Source organism: Cotesia typhae, unplaced genomic scaffold, assembly GCF_013202065.1.
Source record: "Cotesia typhae breed Kobodo isofemale line unplaced genomic scaffold, CoteBio_Ctyphae contig_20, whole genome shotgun sequence".
NCBI lineage: Eukaryota > Metazoa > Arthropoda > Insecta > Hymenoptera > Braconidae > Cotesia > Cotesia typhae.
In genome coordinates, this window is record NW_027423725.1 from 2,068,618 (window position 1) to 2,081,509 (window position 12,892).

The following is a 12,892-nucleotide window of genomic DNA, read 5'->3' on the forward strand; positions in this document are numbered from 1 at the left end:
CAAGGAAAACTGGAGATAATCAGTTGGGTGAGTCGGTTTTTATCAGGTGCCAAAGACAGAGAAGGCGGCCGAGCTCACCGTGAAAATAAAAATATTCAAGTTACAGAATAATTATGATTTACAATAACAGTCACTTAGTATTTCAATATCACAGAGTAATTTAATTTCAATTTTTTATCGTTACTCATAACTTTTTACACTCTTATAACTTTTTACCATAATATTCATAATTTAGATATATGAAAAGTTTATTTTTTCACTTTTTATTTTTGAGAGCTTTAAACAAATTATTATAATTTAAAAGAAAGATTTTAATATAATTATAATTGTAATTATAACATTGTTCTCAAAACAGCATTTAAAAATCAGTGCGATAAAATATTAAGATAAAAATTTATTTTTTTAATATTAAAAACTATTTAAAAATAAATATAAATTAAGATAAAAGATGTCACAAAAGATTGATCTTAAAATAGCTTGTTACATGTAGTGTAGTGAAACTTTGAATAATTTTAATAGACATAAAATGTTATTTTTTTGTTTATTATTTATATAATAATATATTATATTAATAATATAATATATATTAAATGCAAACAAAAGTTGTAATAATTAGAAAAAATTCTTATATTTGATGATATTACTTTCGAATTATATTATTAGAATACAAATGTTAAGTAATATTTAATATTAAGAATTATTAAATTATAATAAAAAATGAACAAATATTCTAGTTTTGTAAAAGATTGATCTCAAGAGAGCTTGTCAAACGTATTGCACTGAAACTTCAATAGTTTAAATAAATAAAAAATATTATTTATATGTTTGTGCGGATAAGTTAAATATATTTAAATTTTGTTGTTTATCATTAAGTACAGATGAAAGTTGTAATAATTTAAAAAAATTTCTAACATTTCATAATATTACATTAGAATTACAGTATTAGAATATAAATGTTAAGTAAAATATGATGTTCATTAATTATATGGATTATAAAAAATAAACACATTTATACCCGTAAGACTGTTTATTCAATAAATTAATTATTATTATTATTATTATTATTATTATTATTATTATTATTGCATGGGTTAATCGTCGGCAGTCATACATGGGCCAGAATTAGAATTTAAGTTTGGGCCAGTGGTGGCAGTAATGCGTGGGCCAATAGTGACAACCAAACATGGCCTAGTTTCGATTACCTAGCCTGGGCCAAGATGGGCTAACAAGCTTGGGACAGTTTTGGTTAACAAGCATGGCCCAGATCTGGCCACCACGCTTGGGCCTGCCATGGCAATGATGCCTGGGCCATCCTTGGCAATGATGCCTGGGCCAATGATAACAACCAAGCCTGGCACCCTGTTATCATCCCAGACTTTTACCAAAGCTGGGCCAAGATAGGCTTACAAGCTTGGGACAGTTTTGGTTAACAAGCATGGCCCAGATCTGGCCACCACGCTTGGGCCTGCCATGGCAATAATGTCTGGGCCATCCTTGGCAATAATGCCTGGGCCAATGATAACAACCAAGCCTGGCACCCTGTTATCATCCCAGACTTTTACCAAAGCTGGGCCAAAGCGAGTTTACAAGCATGGGCCAGAGATGAACAGCATTGCGCCAAGCGTGGCCCATATCTGGCCCCGTCGTATTTTCCTGTATGGGATTGTTGTTTTTTAATACATCAGTATAATTTTTGTAAAACTGAAAAATATTGTTTTTAAAATTGGAAAACAGTGAAGTAGAATTACAATTCGTATAATACAATTAAAATTGTCTGGTAACATTACATTGCACTGTATAATTTTACACTCAAAATTGTAAAAATAAAAAAAAGCTTTTTAAATTTTTTATAAGATTATTGTAACATAAATTACAATATGTTTTTATGATATTATATACAATTATGCCGAATCAGATCACAAATAATGTTTACAAAATTGAAAAGCTTTTTCTTAAAAATTGACGAATAGTTCTGTAATATTACAATGCGTGTTAGGTTTATACTTGAAGATTGTAAAATTACAATACATCTTAGTAAATTTCCCGACAGGTGTTGGAAAATTACATGAATTGTATTTTATTTCGCATTGCTATACATTGATTTGTAATTTTACTTATTATTTGTTCTGTAATATGATTGTAATTTTACAAAAATTTTTAGCAGTGTTGAAATGTATCCGAATTAATGCATGTGATTGTTATGAAGAGTAGAAGTACTTCTATCGTCCATAATGATTGTACATGTCACCGGCTGTATATACTAGAATGTATACAGAGATTATAGTCTTCAAACATAATACCCTGAACAGTTCTTTATTTTCGACTCATAATCATTCACAAAAATTTAATCTTAGTTGATCACTAGCATATACATCATAGTCTGTGATGAAAAAAATAAGACACTAAAAACCATAACCTGTTTAGATTAGAAGTTGTTTCCAAGGTCATCGGAAAGTACGTCAGATCATTTAGGTAAGTTGTATCTATTATACAGGGTGTCCCAGAAGTGACGGACGCCACTATGGAATCTGATAAAAAAAAATTCTGAGATGAAAATTCCTTGGCTATTTTTTAAACAGACGCATAAATATACCTATAGGTGATAATTAATTGAAACAACGTCCCTTTATGCGTTAGGGAGAGAATGCCAGTGTGCAGTAAAATGCGTGCCAAATAAAGACACAACACACTGTATGACTAACTAGTTATTATGGCTAACGATGTCACACATTTATTAGCACATTCACACATGCAAACGTTTTCGTTTGACAAGTACTTTACTGGATACTGGCGCTTTCTCTCTAACGCATGAAGGGACGTTATTTTGATTAATAATTAATTTAATTGATAATTAATTATCTATGCGTAAAATTCAGAATTTTTTTCTATCAGATGCTACACAATAGCTTGCGTTACTTTTCGAACAACCTCTTATAAACAAATTTATTACTCAATAAAATTCATTTGAGTTTTAGTTGAATTTGAGCATGTGCCACATTATACTGAAAAAAATCGAGAGTACCGGAGTAAAGAAATACATCATTCCGCGTGCGGATAGACTCCAAAGTTATTTTTTTGGCAGAGTGATTCCGAACTACTATACAGTCAAAAAGAATACTACCTTTTTAAAACGCGAGTAACTTATATTTAAAAAAATGTCATTAAAATATGACACATATCGATCGATTAGTCAAAGTCTTATGTAACTCTATCCAAAATTGCTCATTTATAAAAAATTTTTGACAAGAAATATAAAAGATTAAAAAACGGGGTTTTTTTGGAGTCTCAAAATAAGCATCAACTTTAGACTTCTGTAAAATCGTAAATTCACATTTTTTGTTCACGCTGAATTTTTTGGTGATTAGTTGAACCTATTTAAACGCAATGATGAAAAAAAGTTTTTGTTTTTTATCATAATTTATAAACAATGGTCACTCCCTATCTTTTGATCAAATAGAGATAGAAATTTGTTTCGAATTGGCATTTATAAAGGGTAAAATATTGGAATTACGTGCGAATTATGAAATTTGCCACCATCAAATTTTCTGAATTAGTAGATCTAGATTTTAATCCACAAAACTTTCGAGTACAGAGCTCTTGGATTAATATTGATTTTTATTTTACTGCAATAATTTTTATACGCCAAATTCTTCTTTTCCTTTGTACAAATAAAAAAAAAAAAATAAAATTAAAAAAAAAATTTTTTTGGTCGGTACAGAAAAAAAACTAAATTGAAAAAAAGTTATTCTAATTCTTATTAAAAATTAAAAAAAATTCAGGTTTGAAGAAAGATTCACAGAAGTTTTAAATGGTTAAGAAACGCATTTCATAATTTTTAATTAAACGAGTAATAAGTTACGGCCACCAAAATAAACATCTACTACGCAGGTCAAGTAAGAAGTTGTGACTATTCCCAGAAATAATTGTAAATAGTTGGGATATTTTTAGTCCAGTGCGAGCATTCAGATCGATATATAAATTGCCTAAGCTTCTTCGTAATTTTAATTTGAGTTATTCCATGTCAAGTCAACCAATAGTTGGTATCGATTCCCTTGAATTTGAATGAAATTCGGTAATAACATTTCTATCATTGAAAAACGAAAATTTGTTAAAGAAAAAAAATTCTTTTTAAAAGTTATTCAAACTTTATTTCTTTAATATCTTGAAAACTATTATAGGGACAGAAATGAACTCTTGTTTGTTTCGAAGATAATAATTGAAGTTGCAGAAAAGAAAATAATTGTAAACAAAAATTCGTAGAACTTTTAATTGTTTTTTATCGTTGAAATTCACTTCTTGCATTAAATTTTCGGCTCAAATTTTTTAATGCAATACCTTGAAATAATCTCAAGTATTTTAAAGGAGACTTCAAAATACAAAAAAAAAAATTATTTTGCAAAAATTTATAATTTTGAAATAAAAAATTTGATAATCTTTTTAGATTATTTAAAATTCTTATATCAAGACATCAAAGCACGAATTTTAATTTCCAAAGTCAATTTTTATGATTTCTAACAATCCGAAATTCTAAAAATTTTTAATCTTTAAATTTTCTTTTTTCTAAAATTAAAAATTAGAAAATTTATAATTTTTAAATAAAGACAAAATGCTTTTCTGAAAATTTTAGTATTCTTTTTTTTTGAGATTATTCAAAAGCATATTTAAAAAATAGTAAAATGTTGAATATTGAATAACTTTCAAAAGAGTTTTCTTTCCCTTCGACAAATTTTCCTTTCATAATAAAAAAAAAAAAAAAAAAAAAAACTTTTTATCAAATTTCGTCAAATTTGAATGAGTTTAATTTCAACTACAGATCAATTAAACATAAAGTATAAATGACCTGTTTATTTTATATTGTTAAACATTTTTAATCTTAATTAACAACATTATCTTTTTTGACAGTTATTCATTCACTTAAAAACATAGAGCGCAATAAAAACCTTGCTTTCACTATCTAAGATATCAATTAATAAAATCCGTAGATGTAAATGAGATAGAAATAAATCCAAAAATATTGACCCTTTGAAGCAACAGTTGCTTTTGATTAATCTAACAGTCTCTGACATAATTCTTCATTAAGACTTGTGGAGTGTTATATCACTACTTATGAAGAATAGTTGTGTATTTACGTATTCATTCCCTATTGACTCTAATCAATTAAGTCTAACGAATCGAGTTCCTTACAAGATCATAAGATTCTTGATCAATTTATGCACGCAGCATCTTTTATTGTATTTAAATTTCGCTAGTATTACTTCAATTGACGCAATAAAATATTTCTTATCACTACAATAGTACCTATTAAGATACCGGAATCGTTTTATAGCGAAACGTATTTGCAGTGTAATCCCGCTGATTTATCAACTACAGTTGATAAATTATTATAATAAAATATCTGCCAGTCTTTAGTGTTAATATAGAAATTATTGTTAAAGTGAATTCTCTTCTAATGTGAGGATCCGAGGTGTTGATTAAAGCTATCTAATCACTGATCACGTTGGCTGCTAATTTGTTCAAATTAAAAAAAAAAAAAAAAAAAAAAAGAATGACTGCGCAGAAGAAGAATAATCCCATTGAAGAAGCTAATCTCATCAGCAGATTGTGTTACTGGTTTGTTACTTACTGTTTAATAAATTTATTTATTTATTTTTTTTTTTTAATTTTTTTGTCAACTTTATTCAATAGGTGGACCGTGAAATTATTCAGAAAAGGAGCAAACGATGGAATCACATTGGAAGATTTGTTCACTCCGATTGCTTCAGATAGGTCGAAATTTTTAGCTGACAAATTGGAACAGTAAATATGAATTTCTTAAATTTTAAGTATTTTAGGATAATAAAAGTGTATGAATATCGAGAATAGAAAAATTGAAAACGAAAATCGAATTTTGATTAAAATTAAAAAAAAACCTTTAATTTAACCTTGAATTTTTTGAAGATTTCAAAAACCAAAAAAAATTTGAAATTTTTTAAGAATTCAAAAAAACGAAAAAAAATTCGAATTTTAAATTGTAATTTTTCTCTCGCCTTATAAAAAATTAAAAAAATTGAATTTTGATGAAAATTTAAGTTTTTAAAAAAATCAAAATCTTAAAAAAATTCAAATTGAATAAAAATTAAACTCAAAAAAATTTTATTTCCATGAAAATAAAAAAAAAATTTTTTAATTTAAAAAAAAAAATATCAGATTTCAAAAACAATCTTCTCATCAGTATACAAAAATTCGAATTTTCACAAAGACTTTAAATTTTGTCACACAAAAAAAAAATTAACTTCAATCAAGTAAATAATTTTGAAGAATTTCACTTTTTTGGTTTGAGTTGAAAAATTCTTAAACTAAGAAATTATTCTTGTTTTAAGTAAATTTTACTTGATTCAAGAATTTTTCGTCTTAATTCAAGACAATGATCTTCTTCAAAATTATTTTCTTGGTTCAAGAATTTTTCTCTTGATTGAAATTAATTTTTTTTTCAGCGCAGAAATTCTTCGTTAATTTAAATTTTTATAATCTCTAAGTACACCTTTTTATCTTTTTTTTATCAATTCCCAAAAAACCTATGACTTCACAGCGCATGGCACAATGAGTTGAACAAATTGGAACTCACTGAAAGCAATCAAAATGATAAGGACGCAACCACCACGGAATCACTAAAACCAAGTCTTCTCCGGGCAATAATCCGCTGTTTCGGCATGCAAATCTTTATCTTTGGAATATTTCAAATGTTAATCAATGTGGTCCTATTCAATTTGCAACCAATTATCCAGAACTGGATCATCGAGTACTTCGATGTCAATAACACCTCAATCACGCAAAATAATGCACTTGGTTATGCTGGTGCACTAACAACTATAGCTTTGTTGCTAACGTTTATATTGCACCAGCTCAACTACTTCAGCCAGATAATAGGATTGAGATTCCGAGTCGCTTGTTGCTCGTTAATTTACCGCAAGAGTTTGAAATTGAGCAAACCTGCTTTGGATAAAACTCCTCCCGGTCAGATTATCAATCTTCTAAGTAACGATGTCAGTCGATTTGATTTGATTCCAATGTTCATAAATTTTCTCTGGATAACACCTTTACAGGTGAGTAGAATTTGGTGAAATTTGATTCTTTAAATAATTTGAAAATTTTTTTTCGAACCATATATAGGATAAACGCTCTAAATATTGATCAGTTGAGATAAAATGAATAGAAATACATTATTTGTAAAGTTATTGGAACAGTTAACAAATTACATCATGCGTTAAGGCATGTTATAATATATAAGGCACGTTAAGACCCCGTTCTAAAAATTTTAGGATCTTTTGAGATCAGTATAAGATATTATACAAAAAAAATTGAGCCAAAATTTTAATGGTGCTCGTCATTTTTAACGATTTTCAAGTTCAAAATTTGACAAATTTGGCTATTTTCAAAATTTTTTTTTAAAATATCTATTTTTTAATAGCCTTAAGTGTCCCCTTTCAAACAAACGAAAGGCCTTACCTTTGTCTATAATAGCGTTCGAGATATTACAAAAACAAAATTGAAAAACTAGAAAAATCGCGAAATTTTGAATTTGCATATGTTTTGAAAAAAATTTTTTTTTCCTCTGGCAGAACTTCGTTTTATGATAAAAAAAAACTTCTGACCAAAATTTATCCAAATTGAAATGAGTCGATTCCAACTATTGGTCGATTTGGCATGGAATGACCCTAATATTAATAGTTATGTAATAATTAAACTTTGAGCATGGATAACTTTTGAGCCAATAGATTTATCAAAAAATTATAAGAGATCTTTTTTATAGAGCGTTAAATTTACAATAAATTTGCTGCTTTTCGTTACTTTTGATCCATTTGTCGATGAGTTATGAAATTCTAAAAAACATAAAATTTTTCCCATGTTATTTCCATAGAAAAGTTAGATTGGAACGCAGACAATCTTAAAATTAATATTAAGAGCTCAAATTTGGAAGGAATTTTTTTTTTATAATTTGGAAGCATTTGAGCCCCTGGGCTCAAACTCAAATTGATGATAAATGTACTTAATTAAATTCTTATGACTAATTTTCACAACTTTCTGATATTTGAACCTAAGCTTATTATTTTTTGTTATAACAACTGCATACATTTGTGTATGCAAATTTTTATTCCAAGTATTAAAAATTAATAATTACGTATTAAATTAAATCACGAGATTTTCAAAAATCAAGTTGTTATACTCTGCTTGGTTAATATTTCGAGCCTGGTCAATATTTGATTCTTGTACCCTATATGGTGTTAATGTTGATTTCTTGTAGATTTTTGTAGTAGGATACATAGTCTGGCGCAACATCGGAATTTACACTCTGGTAGGCTACGGTGTGTTGTGCTTGGTAACAATCCCGATGCAAAGCTACGTAGGAAAGATCTCCGGAAAACTTAGGAAAGTAACTGCTAAGTTGACCGATCGACGGGTCCAGCTTATGAGTGAATTAATCTCTGGGATTCAGGTATAGATATGACTCTTTTCAGGTAAAGAAGTAAATGATCTTGATAATGATTCGCGATTGGGTACTAGGTAGTGAAAATGTACGCTTGGGAGAAGCCGTTTAACAAAATCGTAGCAATGATTCGACTGGATGAGATCAAGCAGATCACCCGATCCAACAATGTGCGAGGTTTGTATTCTATTTTGTCGGGAGTCAGTCAAAAGATCATGGTGTTCGCGACACTGGTGACGTTCATTTTCGACGGAAATATACTTGATCCAAGGGTGACGTTCCAGATCGCGGTTTACTTCAACAACCTTCAAATACACATGGCACTTTGTTATCCAATGGCAATTATTCTTTTAATTCAGTCGATTGTTGCAGTCAAGCGAATTGAGGTTTAAATACTTCACTGATTTGATGATTTATAGAATTTATAAACTGGGAATATTACAGGAATTTCTTCTACTAGAGGAGGTCAAAGAAAACACAAAGACTTCGGACATCAGAGCACAGATACCTGAAGTTATTGAGAGTAGTCTAGAGAATAAAGCCAACCCGGGAGCTGTAACTGTCAAGCTGGACAAAGTTTCAGCGAATTGGAAGTTCGGACAATTGCCTCCAACACTGTGTGACGTCTCACTGAAAATCAACGGAGGAGAACTTTGTACTCTTGTGGGTCCAGTCGGTTCGGGTAAAAGTTCTTTGCTCAGTTTGTTCCTGCAGGAGCTGCCAATCGGTGCAGGCACGGTTGAACTCTTTCAGTTTTCTGATGGAGAATCTGTTGGAGCTAAATCTAAGTCGGGATTTTCACAGGATAATCCAGGGATGAGGATATCATACGCTAGTCAGGACTCTTGGCTTTTCACCGGGAGTGTCAGAGAAAACATTCTCTTTGGGCAAGAGTATGATAAAGCGCGTTATCGAGAAGTGAGCTCCAATTTTCATTAGTTTTTTTTCAATGCAGGTCACTAATTTTTGTTGTCAATAATGTATTATCAGGTAACGAAGGCTTGTTCTCTACTGCAAGACTTCAAGCAACTGCCAGAAGGTGATCTGACGATTGTTGGAGAACGAGGAGCTTCGCTTTCTGGCGGTCAGAGGGCGAGAATAAATCTGGCCAGAGCTATTTACAGACCTGCTGATTTGTATCTTTTGGATGATCCGCTGAGTGCTGTTGACGCGCGCGTATCTCGACGACTTTTCCAAGACTGTATCCTTGGCTACCTCAAAGGCAAAACACGAATCCTCGTCACTCATCAGCTCAATTATCTTATGCAATCTGACACTATCGTCGAAATCGACCGTGTAAGTATGTTCCTCAGCTTCTTCAGGCGTATCAATGATCCTTATCATTTATCACATGTCACATTAGGGAACTATCAAACATCATGGCACTTTTGAAGCTCTTGCAGAATCCAATTCTGAATTCATTAACATGCTGAATAACTTGAACAATGACAAAAACAGTACATCGAAAGAGACTGATATAATCCCAGGTGTTGACAAGAAGAATAGTTTCATCCGAGAGCGTAGAAGATCTTCCCAAATTTCAATCAAATCTCAAGACAGTCATCGATCTGTGAGTACCTAGCTTAGACACATACTCAATTACTCCCATTGATTCATAAAACATCTTTTAGATGCCCAGTGAAGACTTTATCGATAAAGATGAATCAGGTGAAGTACCAGATGAAGTGATGGGCACGGGATTCATTTCCAAGGATGTTTACTTTCGTTATTTCCGCGAAGGTGGTGGAATAATTGGCTCGATATTGCTCGCTCTTATATTTATCATCGCTCAAGTTTCGTCGATTGGTGTCGACCAATGGCTGACCTACTGGACAGCATTGGAAACATACAGACCCTGTCTTCATGCAACGACAACTAATTGTTCAAACGTTAGAGCCGGGCCCAACTCTCTTGTCAATAATACAATCTTTACACCGTGGTTGGGCAATGATGGTTTGCTGCCTGCTACGACTGCCATCTACATTTACTTAGCACTTCTCATTATTTTCACGGTTCTGTCGGTATTGAAGTGCTATTGCCTTGTTGCGATTGGTATGAGAGCTGCTCGAAAGCTGCACAATCTTATGTTCAAAAACATCCTCCAAGCGACGATGTATTTCTTCAATACAAATCCTTCTGGTCAGAATAATTTGATTATCTGAATCATTGGTATTGATATCATTTTAACTAAGATTTAACATTGTAGGACGGTTATTGAACAGATTTTCAAAGGACGTAGGTTCAATGGATGAATTACTTCTACCATTTATGCTTCAAGCTGTCCTTATCCTTTTCGATGCCGCTGGGACCATTGTAAACATCATGGTGGTCAATCCTTGGATGATCATTCTGACATTGATTGCTAGTATTGTTTTCTATATCGTAACTGCGTACTATCTGACAACTGCTCAAGATGCCAAAAGATTGGAAGGGATAAGTAAGTTATCTCAGAATTTAACTTCTATTTGAATAATTGTTCAAACATGTGATAAGCTTCTTCCTCTTAGCGAAGAGCCCTGTGTATACCCTCGTGAACACGTCATTAAATGGCTTACCAACAATCCGAAGCCGAGGAAAAGATGTTGAAACTATGTTACGGAATCAATTCGATGATTTTCAAGATCATAATTCTGGAGCGTGGTATATACTGATAGGAACTGGTTCGGCGTATGGCTTCAGTATTGATATGATCACTAGCACGTTCATATCTATTTTGAGTTTCACATTAATTCTTATTAATCCTGGTAATAATTGATTCTTTGGTTGAGAATTTGAATGTGGATATGTTATTGTGATATTCTAATTTTTTTAGTAAGCACATTTGGAGCGTCAGTCGGGTTAGCAATATCTCAAGCTATGTCACTAACAGGAATGCTTCAATATGGTGTGAAGCAAGCAACGGAGGTACAATCACAAATGACAGCTGTTGAGAGAATAATTCAGTACACTGATTTACCGAAGGAAGGTCCTATAGAATCATCGAAGCCGTTGCCAGAGAACTGGCCATCGAAAGGCCGAATTCAGTGGAAGAATGTATATCTCAGTTACAAAAAAGATGATCCTGCTGTCTTAAAGGTATAAAGATCGCGAGTTATACTTAAGCTTGTAAGTGAATTTCAGAATAATTCAATTCGTTATTTTTTCTGCTGATTAGAACATTGACCTGATGATCGAGCCGGGCTGGAAAGTTGGAGTTGTCGGAAGAACTGGTGCCGGAAAATCCTCATTGATATCTGCGCTCTTTCGACTAGTCGATGACGGTCTCCAGGGGCAAATAATTATTGACGGTGTTGACACTAAAACAATCGGGCTCCGAGATTTACGATCGAGCATATCAATAATTCCACAGGAGCCTGTTTTATTTTCCCAGACACTGCGTTACAATCTCGACCCCTTTGGGAAATATACCGATAAAAAAATCTGGGACGCTTTGAAGGAAGTTGAATTGAGTGACTTGGCCCTCGACCAATGGGTCACCGAAGGCGGAACAAACTTCAGCGTTGGTCAGCGTCAGCTGATTTGCCTCGCTCGTGCTCTGCTGAGAAACAGTCGGATCTTGGTTCTCGACGAAGCCACAGCCAATATCGACTCTCGGTATGTATTATCCCTGCTCTTATCGACCCAAATTTCCTAATAATGTGTAACTTGAACGGTGGTTTTGATGGTAGGACTGATGCGTTGATTCAGCGAGCTATTCGCTCGAAATTCGCCGACTGCACAGTTATAACAATAGCTCACAGATTGAATACAATCATCAACAGCGACAGGGTTCTAGTGATGGACAATGGATGTGCAGCGGTAAATGATCAATAAAATTTTCTCTATCTATTTGTTGTAAAAATCAATTATTAATGTTATTTATCCAACAGGAATTTGATGCGCCTTATGAATTATTAATGAACAAATCCAATAGCATGTTTGCTAAAATGGTTGAACAAACTGGACCATCAATTGCCGCTACCATATTACACGAAGTAATTAAGTTTCATCAACAATCAGACGCACTTTTGAGTCAAGTTGATCTCAATTTTCCGGATAAACACAATTCTTCATGAGGTTTCTAATAGATTTCCAAAAAAATAAAATATTTATACCAATAATTACAGAAATTCACTTTCTTCTGGCTATTGCGTATTCAAGAAATTATTGTATACTATTATCAATATCACTTTATAATTAAACTATGATTTTCTGAGAATTCATTAAAATAATATTACCTTTTAAAAGTGAATTATTGGATTCACAATTTCTGCTATTAATTGAAGAAATTACTTGTCATTTTCTACTTTTTTATGAAAGAAAGTAATATGTTACCTGAATAAATATTTTAAAGTAAAAGTAGAACGTATGATTTAATAATAAAGTCCTTTGCATCATGCATGTAATAACTTTAGCATCCGCAGCTGTATATTGACCGCGACTTTCTTT

The 12,892-nt window shown here is 31.7% G+C and overlaps 1 protein-coding gene across 1 annotated transcript; it reads left to right on the forward strand.

Annotated features, from left to right (window-relative positions):
* Window positions 1-3,955: 3,955 nt before the first annotated feature.
* On the forward strand, window positions 3,956-12,752 carry LOC141538412 (ATP-binding cassette sub-family C member 4-like). The gene is made up of 16 exons (XM_074259848.1): window positions 3,956-4,072; window positions 5,436-5,610; window positions 5,686-5,796; window positions 6,569-7,082; window positions 8,282-8,473; window positions 8,542-8,850; window positions 8,909-9,382; window positions 9,455-9,760; window positions 9,828-10,034; window positions 10,096-10,603; window positions 10,671-10,901; window positions 10,972-11,208; window positions 11,277-11,539; window positions 11,619-12,058; window positions 12,133-12,262; window positions 12,334-12,752. Exons 2-16 carry the CDS (start codon window positions 5,546-5,548, stop codon window positions 12,517-12,519), a joined length of 4,173 nt encoding a protein of 1,390 aa, XP_074115949.1. The 5' UTR covers window positions 3,956-4,072; window positions 5,436-5,545; the 3' UTR covers window positions 12,520-12,752.
* The last annotated feature ends 140 nt before the right edge of the window (window positions 12,753-12,892 follow it).